At 51.2% G+C, this 20,134-nt stretch overlaps 1 protein-coding gene across 6 annotated transcripts in view; it reads right to left on the bottom strand.

Moving 5' to 3' along the window:
• Positions 1 to 1,269: 1,269 nt before the first annotated feature.
• NR2C2 (nuclear receptor subfamily 2 group C member 2) overlaps positions 1,270 to 20,134 on the bottom strand; it is a 106,106-nt gene continuing 87,241 nt past the window's right edge. For 5 of the 6 annotated variants that reach the window (XM_045534134.1, XM_045534132.1, XM_045534133.1 and 2 more), the window contains 10 exons: positions 14,233 to 14,412; positions 13,572 to 13,719; positions 12,749 to 12,842; positions 10,606 to 10,739; positions 9,108 to 9,285; positions 8,113 to 8,234; positions 5,594 to 5,733; positions 4,600 to 4,737; positions 3,517 to 3,622; positions 1,270 to 1,777 (listed from right to left, as the gene is read on the bottom strand). In XM_045534134.1, coding sequence (XP_045390090.1) covers positions 1,603 to 1,777; positions 3,517 to 3,622; positions 4,600 to 4,737; positions 5,594 to 5,733; positions 8,113 to 8,234; positions 9,108 to 9,285; positions 10,606 to 10,739; positions 12,749 to 12,842; positions 13,572 to 13,719; positions 14,233 to 14,412 — 1,415 coding nt within the window. In that variant the 3' untranslated portion in view covers positions 1,270 to 1,602. The remainder of the gene's footprint in view (positions 1,778 to 3,516; positions 3,623 to 4,599; positions 4,738 to 5,593; positions 5,734 to 8,112; positions 8,235 to 9,107; positions 9,286 to 10,605; positions 10,740 to 12,748; positions 12,843 to 13,571; positions 13,720 to 14,232; positions 14,413 to 20,134) is intronic. The other variant, XR_006730602.1, reaches the window with a different exon arrangement.

Below are 20,134 nucleotides of genomic sequence, written 5' to 3'. Positions count from 1 at the left end.
AGAGACCGTCACCTCGGGGGCCGGGGGTTGTCTCGTAAGGAGCAGGGGCTTCTGCAGCCGTCACTGAAGACGCCCCAGGGTGGCCCGTGGCAGCCGCCTTGGAGAAGCCAAGCGCGCCGCGTGCAGTGACCTCAGAAGACCCGAGTCTGGGGAACATTCCGGAACGTCCCCGATGCTCAAGGTCAGCAGGAAGAGACTGTCCCAAAACATTCCACAGAGCCTCCCCGGCCCCGGTCATCGAGACCCCGAACTAGCCCTTCCCGGGGGGCCGGAACCTCCGGGGACGGACCCGTGACACTCCAGGTGGGCCACACGCCTCCCCGCGGACAACACGCCACCACCCAGACCGCGAGACGCACCCCCACGGTTTCCAACAGCCCCGTTTGCGGAGGGTCCCCTGTGTCACGCGTGGTCGGGGGGAACTTGGGGACATTTTCAGCTGCTGCAGGAATTTCAGGGCTCGCTTGGCCGTTAACGTCTGACTAGACCCGGCTCTGAAAAAGCAGCCGTCGGGCGCGAACCCCACCTTCTAGAAGAATCTGCAGACGCCCAGCCGTCGAGCGCGAACCCCGCCTTCTAGAAGAGTCTACACATGCCCGGCCATCGGGCGCGAACCCCACCTTCTAGAAGAATCTGCAGACGCCCAGCCGTCGGGCGCGAACCCCACCTTCTAGAAGAATCTGCAGACGCCCAGCCGTCGGGCGCGAACCCCACCTTCTAGAAGAATCTGCAGACGCCCAGCCGTCGGGCACGAACCCCGCCTTCTAGAAGAATCTGCAGACGCCCAGCCATCGGGCGCGAACCCCGCCTTCTAGAAGAATCTACAGACGCCCGGCATAGACCAGGACACAGCAGTCAGGGGACGTGACGAATGTCAACTCCACGGCTGGAAGCTTCCGGGTCGTGTCCCCGCCGACCCTGCCACCTGCTCCCGCCCACGGCGAGACGCAAACAAGCCACATGTCACCCACGGGGACCCAGCCCGACACCAACACACGCACGATCGGGAACGCCACCTTCTGTCCTCACTCCGAAATGATTGTCTCTTGTGCCCAAAGCGACCTTTCACAGCAATCGGTAGGGTTGCGGCGAAACACACACGCGGTTCCCAGCGGCCTGCCCACGGGTGACAGACACGTCACCGCCACTGCGTGGGGCCGACAAGTGCTTCGAAAGTGCTAATGTCATTACGCTGGTCATCAGTAGCTATCCGTTCCAAGGACATTCTTGTTTCTAGCTACATATACACACATACTGTTTTCTCTTAGGTTCTTTTGAGTTTCCTTTAATACTAAGTCTCTGACATTATAAAACTTCACTTTTTTTTGTTTGTTTCTTTTGTTTTGTTGTTTTTTGCCCTTTGAGAGAACTTCTAGGTACAAATCGAGTTTTCAAAGATCGTTCCGGAAATCGGCGGCTTCGTCAAAAGGCATGAGAAGGTGGCTCGGGGGCGGGACACTTTCCCACGAAGTCTCTCAGCTGCTGTCGCCGGGGCGGGGGGAGGGGACGGGCGAGGACGACGCGGCCGACCCGGGAGACTTTTGCACACATACCGACACGCCGCGCCGGCGTCCGTCACGCGCTCCGTGTCCCCGGCGGCCACTATAGGCTGGCGCCCGTGATCTGCCCGTTGTACTCGGCCGTCTCCATCTTGAGGATGTAGGGGATGATGCTGTCGATGGACACGTTGCCGATGAGGCCGGTGAAGAACAACTCCTCCGTGATGCTGGAGCTCATGAGCCGCAGCGCCGGCAGCCGCACCAGGATCCGGGCCAACCTGCAAAACCGGGACGCGGTCGGCCCGGGGGCCCCGTCTACACCGCACGGAGCCCGACCCGAGCTCCGGGCCCCACCAGCCACCGCCGCCCGGTTCTCTGGTTCCCACGGTTCCGCTTACGGGAGTTTAGCGTCTAGAGAAACGTGCCCTACGCGGCTCACGGCCGGGCCGTGGGTGTTGGCGCTGGCAGGGACATGTGTTCCGGGCTGTCCCCACTGCCAGCAGCCAGTGGGCGGCATTACACACAACGCAGGGAAGGAGCTTCCATTTCAGAGAAAGCGTGGGGGGGGGGCTACACCGCGACCCGGCCCTGGGAGGGGGTCCCTGGACACTGGGGGGGTCCTGCACGGCCAGGCCTGGTCCCGGAGGAACGAGGGGAGCCGTGTGCAAGACACCCCGAACTGGAGACAGGCAACGTTTGCACCGGCAGGGAAACGTCGGCCACGGAAAACGGTGACGGGGAGACTGTTACGCCTGCTGTGTATGACACGAAAAAGGGTCACAAAACCTTTGGTGTTGAGGGTCTCATTACAGCAAATACACCAAGAGTTTCTAGAAGTAAACGCACAAATTTTTTTTTTTTTTTGAGACAGAGTCTGGCTCTGTCACCCGGGCTAGAGTGCCGTGGCGTCAGCCTCGCTCACAGCAACCTCAGCCTCCTGGGCTCAAGCGATCCTCCTGCCTCAGCCTCCCGAGCAGCTGGGACTACAGGCGTCCTCCAAAATTTTCGGGGGACACGGTAGGGAGGAAATAGGAAATCCTTCACTTGAAGGGACCCCAGAAATTCCCGCAGGCCCCGGCGGGCCGGGAGAGTCACGGGGGCCGGCACGTTCCGCCTTCGGGTAGATCTGGACGACTTTCGCGCCCAGATCCGCAGGAGAAAGGCTCGTTTTTATTTATTTCTTGCCGCTCACCCGTCACAAAGAACATAGTCACTTAAATCTCGCCCACATCGAGGGACTTGTCCGTCCGTTTATCTGAAGGTAAAATCAGTACTTGGTACAACTCGCCCCCCCTTCACAGGGCCAGACTCGGTTCTGTCAGCGAGAGCTGCTCTGTCACCACTAGTGCCACCGCCGAGCGGACGTTGGGCAGAGGGGCGGGTCTCAGACCACTCCGGACAAGGGGGACCCCCACGGGAACCCGAGCCTCACCCACAGTGTCAGCCCCAGGGCGGGTGACATTCTTCGATTAAGGACAAGCAGTCTGAGGCCTCCCCGCAGTCACACGGCCCCGGAGCCGTGACCCTCCACACCTGGCGCTGTCCCTGCCCTGTCCCCACCTCTGAATTCAAGCACTAAAGTGTCGGCCGGGCGCGGTGGCTCACGCCTGTCACCCTAGCACTCTGGGAGGCCGAGGCGGGAGGATCGCTCGAGGTCAGGAGTTCGAGACCAGCCTGAGCAAGAGCGAGACCCCGTCTCTACTAAAAATAGAAAGAAATTATCTGGACAATTAAAAATATATATAGAAAAAAATTAGCCGGGTGTGGTGGCGCATGCCTGTAGTCCCAGCTACTCGGGAGGCTGAGGCAGGAGGATCGCTTGAGCCCGGGAGGTTGAGGCTGATGTGAGCGAGGCTGACGCCACGGCACTCTAGCCCGGGTGACAGAGCCAGACTCTGTCTCAAAAAAATAAATAAATAAATAAATGTGTCATCTAACGGAGGCTGTGCCCGGCCGCCGGGGAAGGCGACAGCATCGACACTGGAGGCGACGGGGGCAGCCGGCGCGGGGGTCTCACCGGTACGTGTCCTCCGCGTAGGTTTTCTGCACGTAGTCCTGCAGCTCCATCTGCGCCTTCTCCTGGAACTTCTCAATCTGGCTGGTGCTGGTCAGGCCCGGATGGTCTGGAAACGGGAAGACCCCCCCGGCCCCCCCTCCGTATTGGCCAAGTTCCGCCCGCGGGCGTCTCCGGTCTCTAATTTTCAGTCACACTCGCGACAGACTTTCCCCAAAGCACAACAGGTGGGACTTGGGGGCCGGCCTAGCTCGGACGCTACTGGGACACACTGGCCTCTGCCCCGTTTCCATCCAAGGCCGGAAGGTTCCGGGCAGGGGGTCAAGGTCGGGGGGGGGCGTGTAACCCCCGCCGGGGTGGGCTCTGGACCCCTGGCTTCTTACTACTCTACAAGACTCGGCGACTTTAATGAAACTATCGCATAAAATCAGCAATTGCCATCGACTTTCTAGAAACTTGATTATATCCTTTCTCTCATCCTCCATTAGCTACTTTGTCGTTCAGGAGCCGAGGCCCGGGGAGGAAGGACAAGAGGAAGCTGTGTCCAGCCCCGGCCGTCGAGGACAACGGTCACCCTACGCAACCTCGCCACGGGCCCCACGGTCACCGCCGAGGGGACCGAGCGCGTGAGGCCAGCCTGGCTGTCTCCCACCGCCCTCCCCGCTGCCTCCTCTTCCTCTCCGGCCGCTGTCCCTGCCCTGCGGCCACTGTCCCTGCCCTGCACCGTGTGCAGCCTCGATCGCCACTGGATCATCTCTGCTGGCGTGAATGGAGCCCGGGAATCGGCAAAGAGCCGGACCAAAAAAAAACCACACTGGCTGGTCTCACACGCGCGTTCCGTGTGCTGCGGTCCCGTTAATCACGACACAGACTAAAGGTCCCCGATACATGACAGCCCCGGGGGCTCTGCAGCCCGTGTCTTCGGGGCTGGCCAGCCACGCAGGCGGCCCGAGGACACGGGGGGGCCGACACGCAACCGGGCAGGGCTCTGTCTACACCGCGGGGTGACGGGACAACACGATCACGCTAGGAAATGGCAGTAGACACGGGAGGCAAGGTGTGGCGAGTCCCCGCCGCGGAGCTTACCGGGGCTAAAGAGAACTATAGCTTTAAGGTATGCGTACTCATAGCCGTCTATATCCAGCCGGCCCATGCTGTTGCAGAACTCCTGCAGCTTCCAGATGTGCTCCATCACCTGCTTGATCCGCTCGCCCGACAGCTTGTCTGCAGGGACACGGCGCACGCCCTGAGAGGGGCTGGGGACAACCCTGGGGCCCGCCTCGCCCAGGGCCCACGGCTGCCAACACACGGCAGAAGCATTCCTCTTTTTTTTTTTTTTTTTTGAGACTGCTTCTCGCTCTGTCGCCCGGGCTAGAGTGCCGTGGGGTCAGCCTCGCTCACAGCAGCCTCAGACTCCTGGGCTCAAGCGATCCTCCTGCCTCAGCCTCCCGAGTCGCTGGGACAACAGGCATGCGCCACCACGCCCGGCTCATTTTTTTTTATAGATATATTTTAGTTGTCCAGATCATTTCTTTCTATTTTTAGTAGAGACGGGGTCTCGCTCTTGCTCAGGCTGGTCTCGAACTCCTGACCTCGAGCGATCCTCCCGCCTCGGCCTCCCCGAGTGCTGGGGTGACAGGCGTGAGCCCCCGCGCCCGGCCCATTCGTTCATTTTTGAGGAGCTTCTGGGGTGAGGCAAAGACGCCTTCGATTAGGGGGTTGCAAGACCCACGTTTCTGCCCCCGTTTTGCTACTTCCCGTTTCCTTTGGGGCAAGCAAACGGCCTTAGCAGTGCCTCAGTCTCCCCATCGGAACGAATGAGGTACCAGCCCCACTTTATCGGGGCGTGAGGATTTGTGAACTATCGTACATGAGAAAAGAAAGGGACCTGCCAGCGTGCATGAACACAACCTGGGATTATTCTGCAGACGTCACTAGACGCGTGTCAGGAACTTGACTCGTGAAACTTTTCCCGCTTCTGGGAATTTCCACGCTCTCACCGGCAAAGGCCCCTAAGTTACCGTCCCGCCTCCCCCAGCCCGCGGGAGCCACCCCTGACGTGGCCCCGTCCCCGCCCTACCTTCCTGGATGCTGTTCTGCAGGTGGTTGACGATGGCGGCCAGGATGGTGGACAGACTCATGACCTGGGCGCACTGCGCCAGGCCGAGCGTGAACAGCTCGTTCCAGCAGGCCCGCACCAGGCTGGTGTTGCAGTCCTGCCTGCGGGTGTAGACGGGGCCCGGTCAGGGGCGGGCGGCGCTCGGCGAGGACTTGGGGTACACGAGCTCAAGCCCCCAGTGCCCCCCAACGAGTGGATTCTGGATTTGGGGTACACGGGCTCGAGCCCCCAGCACCCCCCCAACGAGTGGATTCTGGATTTGGGGTACACAGGCTCAAGCCCCCAGCACCCCCCGAATGTGTGGATTCTGGATTTGGGGTACACGGGCTCGAGCCCCCCAGCACCCCCCAAACATGTGGATTCTGGATTTGGGGTACACGGGCTCGAGCCCCCAGCGCCCCCCGAATGTGTGGATTCTGGATTTGGGGTACACGGGCTCGAGCCCCCAGCGCCCCCCGAAAGCGTGGGTTCTGGATTTGGGGTACACGGGCTCGAGCCCCCAGCGCCCCCCGAACGCGTGCATTCCGGTCTGCGGCGTGTTCCGGATCATTCTCCAAGGAAACGGCGAAGCCTGACTGTTGTCACTGCAGCTCCTCTGAGGCTAAACGATTCCCTTCCAAAAACAATCTCTGCATTTAAGGAACGAGGGATTCTAACACGTCCGGCCAAACTGCCACGCCCTACGCCCTTCTATGTCCCCAGTGGTCCCCGCCTGGCTCTGCCCCGGGGGACAGGCGTCTGCGACTGAGGTCCCGCAGCCCCGGTCGGGAGAGGCTGCAGGGCTCAAAGGACAGAAGCCAACGTGGGCTCCGAAGGCCACAAATGCGCCCCACAAAGGCGGGAGGGCCGGGCCGGGACGGAAGCAGGGGGACGGGCCGGCTGGGGCTGTCCCCAGCCCCCCCCCAGGTCACGGTCGCTCAGCTCACTGCAAAGTGGCACCTTGTTATTCTCAGAAACGCCAGATGCACCGTGTCCCTTTCTTGTCCCCAGACCTCAGAAGGCCCGAGACGCTGGGCTGTTGGGCCAGGCCGCTGGCTCTGGTTTCGCCACGGGGGCGACAAGAGCCCGGGCTGCCGTGGGGGCCGCTTCCCTGCACCCCTCGCGCGCGTCTGGCATTTTATCCCGTTCAGGAAACACGACCGAGACCCCCTCAAAAGGTGGTCGCGTGTCCTGTCCAGCCCGGGCTGAGAACCCCAGATCACAACGCGGAAAACATTCGGGGCGGCGGGGGGGCGGCTTTTTAACCCCACTTAGAAACCCTCAGCTCCCCACCGGTACCGACAGCCACAGCGTCACCAACAACATGCTCGAAATCACGCCACCTCCCGGGTGGCAGCGAGGGCCAGGCCGGTCCCCCTGGGAGTTAACGACAACCTTGGCAACACACGTCCTGACTGTCACCTCCTCCCCAGTTCTCAGACGACCCGGAGCCAGTTCTGGCGGCCTCTCCCTTAACCGTGGAGCGAGGCCACCATGTGACAACTGCCTGCCACCTACCCGGCCACCTACCCGGGCCACCAGCTCCATGCCACCTTCTACCGGGTCCTCCCCGGGCGCCAGACGCCGGGGAAGGTGCCTTAGAGGCCTGAGCCCCTCGCGAGGACTCGAGGAGGAGGAGGAGGAGGAGGAAGCCGGAGGCTCAGGAAGGGACAGGGACTGGCACGAGGCCACACGGCCGGGACCTCCTGCTCTGACGACCCAGCACCAGGTCCCTGTGCCTCCAAGGCAGCGGGACAAACCCGGGAGACCCGGCCTTCGCCACGTGTGACCTACGGACGTTTGCTTTGTCACAGGCACTGTCACTGCGCTTCCCTTCCGGCTACGCTGTGGTGTGAGCCACAAGAGACGCTCGGGGAAGGAGGGGGCCGGGGCTGCAGGGACAGCACAGGGTCGCCATGCTCGGGGCCCCGTCCCACCGCGGGGACGTGCTCGCGGGCGACTGGGACTCGGTGGCCCCCGTCTGAGTCACACCCGTCTGACCGAGGGGCTCAGGCACGGCCTCCTGGCCGGGCTGCAGCCCGAGAGTCACACTGTGCGGGTTTTTCCTTTTCTTTTAGGATCATAATAAAACGCCTTTACTTTGCACAGAATAAGCTAAAACAGAACACAGTCGGGGCGGACGTCCACGACAGAAGACGCCTGAAATTTTTCTAAACACGTGGCTGGAAATCGAGTCACAAGATCCTCAATAACCCAAGCACATGAGGGGAACAAAGCGAATAAAAATTGGGGCGTATTTTCTTCCCGAAAGGACATCCCCGGTGCCGATTTCATAGGTCGCTCGTTTGCGTGTGGTCGATCCTTGCTCTGTCACCCGGCTGCAGCGCAGGGGCGTCACCGGGCCCCACCGCAGCCCCCCAACCCCTGCGCTCCCCGCGCGGGGCGTGTGTCGTGGGAAACTCGGGGTCCCAGCACAGCCAGACCGCAGGGGCCCTCGGGGACCCCACAGGCCGGGCCACGCGCGGGGAGAAGCCACTTACCCCAGCGCCTGGAAGGCGGGGATGGAGCGAGCCCAGTGCATGGACAGGAAGAGCAGGCGGGACGCCGACTCGCAGATGTAGTGCACGTTCAGGTACTCGGGCATCGGGCTGGGCATGGTCAGCTGCAATCGAGAGGTGGCGCCCGGAGCGCCAGGTGAGCGGGGACCGGGCCCGGCTCGGCCTGCCGGCCCCCTGTCCCCGAGTTTTAAGCTCCTGACGGGAGTGTGTCCCCCGGCAGCGGGGCTGGCCCTGACTCTGTGTTGTCTCGCTCAGCACACCGGAGTCCGACGGCCCCTGGGATGGGGTCACGGAGCGCGAGTGGGGACCCCCGGGTCACCCGCACAAGACACGCTTCTCTCCCGTCGTGTCTAATTTTAAAAAAAACCAGAAAGCCGGGCTGAGCCCCCACTGGCGACCGGCGACCTTTAGCAGCTCTGAGCAGGGACTGGCCGGATCTCTGTGGTCGAGGGTGCTCAGAAAACAGGCCGGGCGCGGGGGCTCAGGCCTGTCACCCCGGCACTCGGGGAGGCCGAGGCGGGAGGATCGCTCGAGGTCAGGAGTTCGAGACCAGCCTGGGCAAGAGAGCGAGACCCCGTCTCTACTAAAAATAGAAAGAAATGAGCTGGACAGCTAAAAATATATATAGAAAAATGAACCGGGCGTGGTGGCGCATGCCTGTAGTCCCAGCTACTCGGGAGGCTGAGGCAGGAGGATCGCTTGAGCCCAGGAGTCTGAGGTTGCTGTGAGCGAGGCTGACGCCACGGCACTCTAGCCCGGGTGACAGAGCGAGACTGTCTCAAAAAAAAAAAAAAAAAAAAAAATGCTTCGTAACGGGTCGAGGGTTATTCTAGAAAACAAAACCCCGCTTGAAGTCACGATGTCCAATGTCACAGTGTGGAAATGAGCTCCCTCCGAGGGCTGAGCTCTGAGGCCGCAGACCGGCGTCGGGGACAACCCCCGTCCCGGGAGCAGGGGGCCGGGCCCAGGCCACCCACCTTGAACGTGACGTGCGTGTCCGACAGGAGGGGGCCCTCGACCTCAATGATGGGTGTCGACTGGTCCCTGCTGATGACGTGGATGCCCCCTCCGCCCCCGGCGTCCACGCCGTCCGCCAGGCTCGGGGACGACGAGCTGTCTGTGGTATTAAGTGCTTTAGCTAAGGTATCGAACGCCCTGCGAGCAGAAACGAAGCGAGCGAGTGCTGTGAATCCGCAGCTTTGGGGGGACCAGAGCCCCGGCCGAGACGGGACGTAGCAAAACGACGCACTGGGGGACAGATGATCAAACCCCAGCTGCGGAGGCAGGGCTAGTAACGGAAGCTTCTGTGTATCTGTCTACACAGCGACCCGGGCACGGAGCTATTACCCATCTTCACATTTTTCACGGCTACACTGCAAAGGTAGAAACCGTCTCCCTTTTACAGACGTGAACACTGAGGCTTCCGGGTATTGAACAACGTCTCCAAGAGCAGCCACGCCGTAAGTGCTGGGACCAGAATTCTACCTCATTCGAACCTAACCCTCTTCCCCCGGGACCGAGACCTTGTTTGCTATCGGACTGCAGGGGAACAACGAGGACAAAAGCGCTCGTGGGGGACCCGGCCTGGCCCGACACGACAGGCAGGAACGGAAGGGGCAAAGCGCCAGAGCCGGGCTGCGGAGGAAAACCGAGCTCGGCGGCAGTGACCGACGTCTGGGTCCAGCTCGTGCCATCTGCCAGCTGGTGTCAGTCTGGCCACCCCGGTGGATTTGTGCTCTGAACTCGCTACTTAGAAAAAAACACACGTGAGAAAAATAATGCTAGGCCGGGCGCGGTGGCTCACGCCTGTCATCCCAGCACTCTGGGAGGCCGAGGCGGGAGGATCGCTCGAGGTCAGGAGTTCGAGACCAGCCTGAGCAAGAGCGAGACCCCGTCTCTACTGAAAATAGAAAGAAATTAGCCAAACAACTAAAAATAGAAAAAATTAGCCGGGCATGGTGGCGCATGCCTGTCGTCCCAGCTACTCGGGAGGCTGAGGCAGGAGGATCGCTTGAGCCCGGGAGTCTGAGGCTGTTGTGAGCGAGGCTGACGCCACGGCACTCTAGCCCGGGTGACAGAGCGAGACTCTGTCTCAAAAAAAAAAAAAAAAAGAAAAGAAAACTAAGGCTAAACCAGAAGCAGGAAAGAGATAAACTACTAACATGCAGGTGCGTTAAACAGTGACTAACACAAATAACATCTGCTCCCTGAACGGAGCCCCCCACTCTCACTTCCAGAGAGTTCCTCGATTTCCTTTGCCACAGTTTGGAGTGAAAGACAGTTCTGACTGCTACAGACCACGTCACGTAAGCGGGTCTGTGTTCCCCGAGTTAAACTCTGAAATGAGACAGACGGGCAGGCTCCTGAGGACAATTTTACAGGCCCTGATCAGACACAGCGTGGGTACCCAAATGCCACACAGCGACCGTCCCTGCAGGTCGCGGGACGGGGGTCTCCACCCTCGTGGGCGCGTACCGAGTGATCTCGCTTGCAGACTGGTCCTCTGGCTGGATTTCTGATGTGTCACCGTTGTTCAAGGACTCGCTGAGGTTGGCAAGGGACGTCACCACATTTGCCAGTGTGCCCAGAGCTCCCTGGCTCGTTTCGGCCTGTGGGACGGAAAGCGGTGACATCGAGAGTGAGCACACATGCAAATGACCCTCAGGCCACAAACAGCTTCTAGGGCAGGGTGACAACAAAGGGTGACAACCAGGGAGGTCCGTTCGGTGATGGGACAGTTCTGTGCTTTGGTTCTGGTGGTTTTTACACACAAGCCTGCACCTGCGATAAGACGACAGAAGACAAACAGGTAATACACCGGCCTTCCCTAAAATTAAAATCTGTGCTTCCAAAGACATTGTCAAGGAAGGAAAAACACAACCATAAAACAAACAAACAAACAAACGAAAAACCGAAAAGCCAAAATCCACGGGACGGGAGAAGATGCCTGAAAATCACGTATCCGAGAACGGATCAGTGGACAGAACGGCTAAAACAACTCAACAGCGAAAAGACAAATTAGCTTGATTTAAAAACGGAGAAAGAATCTGAACAGATACGTTCCCAGGGAAGATACGCCAGTGGCCAGCAAGCGCAGGAAAAGACGCTCAACTGTCACTAGGAATGCAAATCCAAGTCACATGTGACCAGCAATTCCATTCTTTTCTTTTTTTTTGAGACAGAGTCTGGCTCTGTCGCCCGGGCTAGAGTGCCGTGGCGTCAGCCTCGCTCACAGCAGCCTCAGACTCCTGGGCTCCAGCGATCCTCCTGCCTCAGCCTCCCGAGTAGCTGGGACGACAGGCATGCGCCACCACGCCTGGCTAATTTTTCTATATATATTTTCAATTGTCCAGCTAATTTGTTTCTATTTTTAGTAGAGTCGGGGTCTCGCTCTTGCTCAGGCTGGTCTCGAACTCCTGACCTCGAGCGATCCTCCCGCCTCGGCCTCCCAGAGTGCTGGGGTGACAGGCGTGAGCCACCGCGCCCGGCCAGCAATTCCATTCTTAGAGTAGCAACAGCCCCCGTGTGCATCAGCCGATGAGGGGATGGATGGCGTGTTACCTGGCAGGAAAATGGCAGGAAACCGGTCCCTGCTACAACACGGACAGAGCTTGAAACCTCACCCTAAGTGACAGGGGCCAGTCACAGAGAGCCACACACTGTACGATTTCCTTTACATGAAACGTACAGAACTGGCAAAACCGGAGAGTCAGAAAGCAGATTGGTGACTGGCGGGGATGGGAAGAGAAGAAGGACTGCGTCGGGGTTTATTTTGACCCGAAAAGAAAATATTCTAAAATCAGGGGGACCAGAGCCCCGGGGGACGTAGCAAAACGACGCATTGGGGGACAGATGATCAAACCCCAACTGCGGAGGCAGGGCTAGTAACGGAAGCTTCTGTGTATCTGTCTACACAGCGACCCGGGCACGGAGCTATTACCCATCTTCACATTTTTCACGGCTACGCTGCAAAGGTAGAAACCGTCTCCCTTTTACAGACGTGAACACTGAGGCTTCCGGGTATTGAACAACTTCTCCAAGAGCAGCCACGCCGTAAGCGCTGGGACCAGAATTCTACCTCATTCGAACCTAACCCTCTTCCCCCGGGACCGAGACCTTGTTTGCTATCGGACTGCAGGGGAACAACGAGGACAAAAGCGCTCGTGGGGGACCCGGCCTGGCCCGACACGACAGGCAGGAACGGAATGGTTACACTCCCGGGCTAAACTTCCTCCCGACGGTCGTGGGATCAAAAGCAACCGGGAGCTTTGGCCAAAGGCCGTGTTGGATGCGCAGCTGCCTCCCCGCTGGCCGCGCTCCCGGTCTGCCACCGTGTCTACACGGGTCAAAGCAACCCCTAACAGAGAACAGAACCCCAGAACGTCCACGCAATTCAAGTCTGAACTTGACGCGTTACGACGGCTGCCGGCTCCCAGCCCCGGCTGAGGTTTCTGAGAAGCCGCCAGCATCTCTCGAGAGCATCCCGGGACGGCTGTCGCAGCTGGCAGCAGCAGACTGCGGGCCGGGCCTCGCTCGCCACGGGGCCTCGGGGGGCCGGGCGGGGCAGGCGGGCCACACGGATGGGGGGCGGGGAAGAGGCACGAGCAGGGGACGTCACCTTGGAATCCGTGGCCAGGAGCACCGTGCCGTCCTCACGGATCAGGGGCTGCTGGATGTTCACAAGCATTCCTGGATCAAGAAGACCTGTTTGTCTATTTGAGACATAAAGAAACCCAGAGTAGCTTCCAGCGTTTTAGACACGGTGGATCGCGCTGGGCTGACCCGCCCCTTCCGCGCCTGCAAACCCTCTGACGGCAGAAAAGCCGCTGAATGACTGACGGGCCCCCCCTTCCTCGGCAGGGAGAGGCTCACAGACTCGGGGCCACGAGCAGAGACGGGACAGAACATAGAGACCCAACCCCAGGGCCTTCCAGGCTGGCTGCAGACTGCGGCCGGCCTGCCTGCCGGGAAAGGTCAAGTGCACCTTCACATAGTCACCAACTCCACTTCCTTTGGAGGACACATTTTTACATTTCTTGCTCTCTCTCTTTCTCTGCTCCTTTTAAAATAACCTCGGTCGATGAGGTCAAAGGCAAAGGCAGGGACCCACGAATAACTGGCGGCACAATCTGGGCCCTCGCCTCGCCCTAAACCTCTCGTCTGTGCCGCAAAAAAAACCAGCCCCGGTCGGGAACTGCAGGACAACTGCTCTCCTGTAGAAACGATGCCCGAATGCAAAACCGTAACATCTGAGCCCCAGGTGGGAAAATCTCCGACCCCATCTCAAAACGGGCCCGTCGAGGGGTCAGCGGGCGGCTCCAGGACTGGGCTGGGGCGGGCAGAGGTGGAAGGTTCCGGAAGGGGGGCCGGGAGCCAGACCGCTGCCCCCTGCCCCTCTGACCAGCTGCAAACGCCGCCGGCGGGCACGGCCGGGGACTGACCTCGCTCCATCTTTGTCGGCCACGAACGTGGGCGTCGCGATGAGGGGGCTTCTCAGGTCCTTGCGGATGTAGATCTTCTCCGTGGAAGCAGCGCAGTTGCTCGGTTTCTCCCGCTGCACGTCGAACGGCTTCCGCTCACTCTGCACGGCTGAAACCGCAACACACGCGTGCGTGTTTAGAGACACCGATGGGTAAAGGCTGAGCCCCCCGGGGTAGAGCAAGCCAGGGGGTCTGCCCTAGCAAACCCCTGCTGTAAACACGCTAGGAACCTGCGCACGGCCCCCACTCAGCCCCTGCATTCCCACTTCTTTTTTATTTTTATTTTTCTTTTGAGACAGAGTCTGGCTCTGTCGCCCGGGCTAGAGTGCCGTGGCGTCAGCCTCGCTCACAGCAGCCTCAACCTCAGACTCCTGGGCTCCAGCGATCCTCCTGCCTCAGCCTCCCGAGTAGCTGGGACGACAGACATGCGCCACCACGCCCGGCTCATTTTTTCTATATCTATTTTTAGCTGCCCATATAATTTCTTTCTATTTTCAGTAGAGACGGGGTCTCGCTCTGTTGCCCAGGCTGGTCTCAGACTCCTGACCTCGAGCGATCCTCGCGCCCCGGCCTCCCGCAGTGCTGGGGTGACAGGCGCGAGGTTTCCGAGGCTGCCACTCACACTCCATCTTCATGCCCATCTCCAGGCATTTCTTCAGCCGGCAGAACTGGCAGCGGTTGCGGTGGTGCTTGTTGATGACGCAGTCCTGGCTGCTGCGGCAGCTGTAGGTCAGGCTCTTCCGCACGCTCCTCTTGAAAAAGCCTTTGCAGCCTTCGCAGCTCACGGCCCCGTAGTGACGGCCTGGGCGGACAAGGGGGGCATGGTGAGTGTTTTGGGAGAACCTCGATTTTGCCGATCCACCCGAACAGGTGACCTGCCACCGGCCCCAGGCCAAGTCTCACCACGGTGACCGGAACACACGGCCCTGTGGATCTCTGCAGGCCTGGACGGGAAGGGTTGAGTCCACATCCTTCACCTGATTATTTCTCTGTGCTCTTGCAGGTTTATAAGTTTATATTTCCCCGTAATCTTCCAGGTTTATAAGTTTATATTTCTCCGTAATCTTGCAGGTTTATAGGTTTATATTTCTCCGTAATCTTATAGGTTTATACGATTATATTTCTCCATATCTTACAGGTTTATAAGTTTATATTTCCCCGTAATCTTCCAGGACTATAACTTTATGTTTCCCTCTTATTTTAAACGTTTATAAGTTTATATTTCCCTGTAATCTTACAGGTTTATAAATTTATATTTCTCCATAATCTTACAGGTTTATACGTTTATATTTCCCTGTAATCTTGCAGGTTTATAAGTTTATGTTTCCCTCTTATTTTAGAGGTTTATAAGTTTATATTTCTCCGTACTTTAACAGGTTTAAAAGTTTATTTTTCTCCGTAATCTTACAGGTTTATCAGTTTCTATTTCTCCGTAATCTTACAGGATTATAAATTTATATTTCCCTGTAATATTGCAGGTTTATTAGTTTATATTTCTCCGTAATCTTGCAGGTTTTTAAGTTTACATTTCCCTGTAATCTAGCAGGTTTACAAGTTTGTATTTCTCCGTAATCCTACAGGTTCTTAAGTTCATATTTCTCTATAATCTTACAGGTTTATAAGTTTGTAATTCCCTGTAATCTTACAGGTATAAAAGTTTATATTTCCCTGTAATCTTACAGGTTTATAAGTTTATATTTCTCCGTAATCTTACAGGTTTATATTTACCTGTAATCTTACAGGTTAATAAGTTTATCTTTCTCCGTAATCTTAAGGATAATGAGTTTATATATCTCTGTAATCTTGCAGGTTTGTAAGTTTATATTTCCCTGTAATCCTACAGGTGTATAAGTTTACATTTCCCAGTAATCTTGCAGGTTTATAAGTATATATTTCTCCGTAATCTTGCAGATTTATAGGTTTATATTTCTCCATAATCTTACAGGTTTATAAGTTTATATTTCTCCATAGTATTATAGGTTTATAAGTTTATATTTCTCCATAATCTTACAAGTTTATACGTTTATATTTCCCGGTAATCTTGAAGGTTTATCAGTTTATATATCTCTGTAATCTTGCAGGTTTATAAATTTATGTTTCCCTGTTATTTTAGAGGTTTATAAGTTTATATTTGGCTGTAATCTTACAGGTTTATAAGTTTATATTTCTCCATAATTTAACAGGTTTACAAGTTTATTTTTCTCCGTAATCTTACACGTTTATAGGTTTCCATTTCTCCGTAATCTTACAGGTTTATAAGTTTATATTTGTCCGTAATCTTACAGGTTTATAACTTCATATTTTTCCGTAATCTTGCAGGTTTACAAGTTTATATTTCTCCGTAATCTTACAGGTTTATAAGTTTATATCTCTCCATAATCTTATAGGTTTATAAGTGTATATTTCCCCATAATTTTATAGGTTTATAAACTTATATTTCCCTGCAATGTTACAGGTTTATAACTTTATAGTTCTCCATAATCTTACAGGTTTATAACTTTACATTTCGTGGAATCTTACAGGTTTATAAGTTTATATTTCCCTGTATTATTATAGGCTTATAAATTTATATTTCTCTGTAATCTTACAGGTTTATAAGTTTATATTTCTCTGTAATCTTGCAGGTTTATAAATTTATATTTCTCCGTAATCTACAGGTATATAAGTTTATATTTCCGTGTAATCTTGCATGTTTATAAGTTTACATTTCTCTGTAATCTTAAAGGTTTATAAGTTTATGTTTCTCTGTAATCTTGCAGGTGTATAAGTTTATATTTCCCTGTAATCTTGCAGGTTTATAAGTTCATATTTCTCCGTAATCTTGCAGGTTTATAAGTTCATATTTCTCTGTAATCTTACAGGTTTATAAGTTTATATTTCTCCGTAATCTTGCAGGTTTATAAGTTTATATTTCTCCGTAATCTTACAGGTGTATAAGTTCATATTTCTCCATAATCTTATAGGTTTATAAGTTTATATTTCTCCATAATCTTATAGATTTATAAGTTTATATTTCCCTGTAATCTTGCAGGTTTATGTTTCCCTGTTGCTTTAGAGGTTTATAAGTTTGTATTTCTCTGTAATCTTGCAGGTTTATAAGTTTATATTTCCCTGTAATCTTGCAGGTCTATATGTTTATATTTCCCTGTAATCTTACAGGTTAATAAGTTTATATTTCTCCGTAATCTTACAGGATAATGAGTTTATATATCTCTGTAATCTTGCAGGTTTGTAAGTTTATATTTCCCTGTAATCCTACAGGTGTATAAGTTTACATTTCCCAGTAATCTTGCAGGTTTATAGCTTTATATTTCTCCATAATCTTACAGGTTTATAAGTTTATATTTCTCCATAGTCTTATAGGTTTATATGTTTATATTTCTCCATAATCTTACAGGTTTATAAATTTACATTTCCCTGTATGTTACAGGGTTATAAGTTTCCATTTCCCTCTAATTTTGCAGGTTTATACATTTGTATTTCTCCGTCATCTTACAGGTTTATAAGTTTATATTTCTCCATAATCTTGCCGGTTTATAAGTTTTCATATCTCTGTAATCCTGCCGGTTTTTAAGTTGACATTTCCCTGTAATCTTACAGGTTTTTAAGTTCATATTTCCCTGTAATCTTACAGGTTTATATGTTTATATTTCCATGTAATCTTGCAGGTTAATAAGTTTATATTTCTCCATAATGTTATAGGTTTATAATCTTATATTTCCTGCAATCTTACAGGTTTATAAGTTTATATTTCTCCATGTTCTTACAGGTTTATAAGTTTATATTTACCTGTAATCTTACAGGTTAATAAGTTTATCTTTCTCCGTAATCTTACAGGATAAGGAGTTTATATATCTCTGTAATCTTGCAGGTTTGTAAGTTTATATTTCCCTGTAATCCTACAGGTGTATAAGTTTACATTTCCCAGTAATCTTGCAGGTGTATAAGTATATATTTCTCCGTAATCTTGCAGGTTTATAGGTTTATATTTCTCCATAATCTTACAGGTTTATAAGTTTATTTTTCTCCATAGTCTTATAGGTTTATAAGTTTATATTTCTCCATAATCTTACAAGTTTATACGTTTATATTTCCCAGTAATCTTGAAGGTTTATCAGTTTATATATCTCTGTAATCTTGCAGGTTTATAAGTTTATGTTTCCCTGTTATTTTAGAGGTTTATAAGTTTATATTTGGCTGTAATCTTACAGGTTTATAAGTTTATATTTCTCCATAATTTAACAGGTTTACAAGTTTATTTTTCTCCGTAATCTTACAGGTTTATAAGTTTATATTTGTCCGTAATCTTACAGGTTTATAATTTATATTTCCTGCAATCTCACAGGTTTATAACTTCATATTTTTCCGTAATCTTGCAGATTTATAAGTTTATATTTCTCCGTAATCCACAGGTATATAAGTTTATATTTCCGTGTAATCTTGCATGTTTATAAGTTTACATTTCTCTGTAATCTTATAGATTTATAAGTTTATATTTCCCTGTAATCTTGCAAGTTTATAAGTTTATGTTTCCCTGTTGCTTTAGACGTTTATAAGTTTGTATTTTCTGTAATCTTGCAGGTTTATAAGTTTATATTTCCCTGTAATCTTACAGGTCTATATGTTTATATTTCCCTGTAATCTTGCAGGTTAATAAGTTTATATTTCTCCGTAATCTTCCAGGCTTATAAGTTTATATATCTCTGTAATTTTACAGGTTTATAAATTTATATTTCTGTAATCTTGCAGGTTCATAAGTTTATATTTTCCTGTAATTTTAGAGGTTTATAAGTTTATATTTCCCTGTAATTTTCCAGGTTTCTAAGTTTATATTTCTCCGTAATCGTACAGGTATAGAAGTTCATATTTCTCCGTAATCTTACAGGTTTACAAGTTTATATTTCCCCATAATCTTATAGGTTCATAAGCTTATATTTCCCTGCAATCTTACAGGTTTATAAGTTTATATTTCTCCGTAATCTTGCAGGTGTATATGTTTATATTTCTCCATAATCTTACAGGTTTATAAATTTACATTTCCGTGTATGTTACACGGTTATAAGTTTCCATTTCCCTCTAATTTTGCAGGTTTATATATTTATATTTCTCCGTAATCATAGAGGTTTATAAGTTTATATTTCTGCATAATCTTACAGGTTTATAAGTTTTCATTTCTCTGTAATCCTGCAGGTTTTTAAGTTGACATTTCCCTGTAATCTTACAGATTTTTAATTCATATTTCTCTGTAATCTTACAGGTTTATAACTTTATATTTCCCTGTAACCTTACAGGTTTATAAGTTTATATTTCCATGTAATCTTGCAGGTTAATAAGTTTATATTTCTCCACAATGTTATAGGATTATAATGTTATATTTCCTGCAATCTTACACGTTTATAAGTTTATATTTCTCCATAATCTTACAGCTTTATAAGTGTCTATTTCTCCGTAATCTTGCACGTTTATCAGTTTACATATCTCTGTAATCTTGCAGGTTTATAAGTTAATGCGTCCCTGTAATTTTAGAGGTTTATAAATTTATATTTCCCAGTAATCTCACAGGTTTATAAATTTATATTTCTCCGTAATATTACAGGTATATAAGTTTATATTTCCCTGGAATCTTACAGGTTTATAAGTTTATATTTCCCTGGAATCTTACAGGTTCCTAACTTTATATTTCTCCGTAATCTTGCAGGTTCATAACTTTATATTTCTCCGTAAGCTTACAGGTTTATAAGTTTCTATTTCTCCATAATCTTATAGGTTTATCAGTTTATAATTCTCCATAATCTTATAGGTTTATAAGTTTATATTTCTCTGTAATCTTACAAGTTTGTAGGTTTATATTTCCCTGTAATCTTGCAGGTTAATAAGTTTATATTTCTCCGTAAACTTACAGGTTTATACGTTTATATTTCTCCATTATCTTATAGGTTTATAAGTTTATATTTCCCTGTAATCTTACAGGTTTATAAGTTTATATTTGTCCGTAACTTACAGGTATATAAGTTTATAATTCTACGTAATCATACAGGTTTATAAGTTTATATTTCTCCGTAATCTTACAGGTTTATAAGTTTATATCTCTCCATAATCTTATAGGTTTATAAGTGTATATTTCCCCATAATTTTATAGGTTTATAAACTTATATTTCCCTGCAATGTTACAGGTTTATAACTTTATAGTTCTCCATAATCTTACAGGTTTATAACTTTACATTTCGTGGAATCTTACAGGTTTATAAGTTTATATTTCCCTGTATTATTATAGGCTTATAAATTTATATTTCTCTGTAATCTTACAGGTTTATAAGTTTATATTTCTCTGTAATCTTGCAGGTTTATAAATTTATATTTCTCCGTAATCTACAGGTATATAAGTTTATATTTCCGTGTAATCTTGCATGTTTATAAGTTTACATTTCTCTGTAATCTTAAAGGTTTATAAGTTTATGTTTCTCTGTAATCTTGCAGGTGTATAAGTTTATATTTCCCTGTAATCTTGCAGGTTTATAAGTTCA

Source organism: Lemur catta, chromosome 21 (genome assembly GCF_020740605.2).
Source record: "Lemur catta isolate mLemCat1 chromosome 21, mLemCat1.pri, whole genome shotgun sequence".
NCBI lineage: Eukaryota > Metazoa > Chordata > Mammalia > Primates > Lemuridae > Lemur > Lemur catta.
The sequence above is the reverse complement of the archived record's forward strand: the minus strand, read 5'-3'. Positions and strand labels throughout refer to the sequence as shown.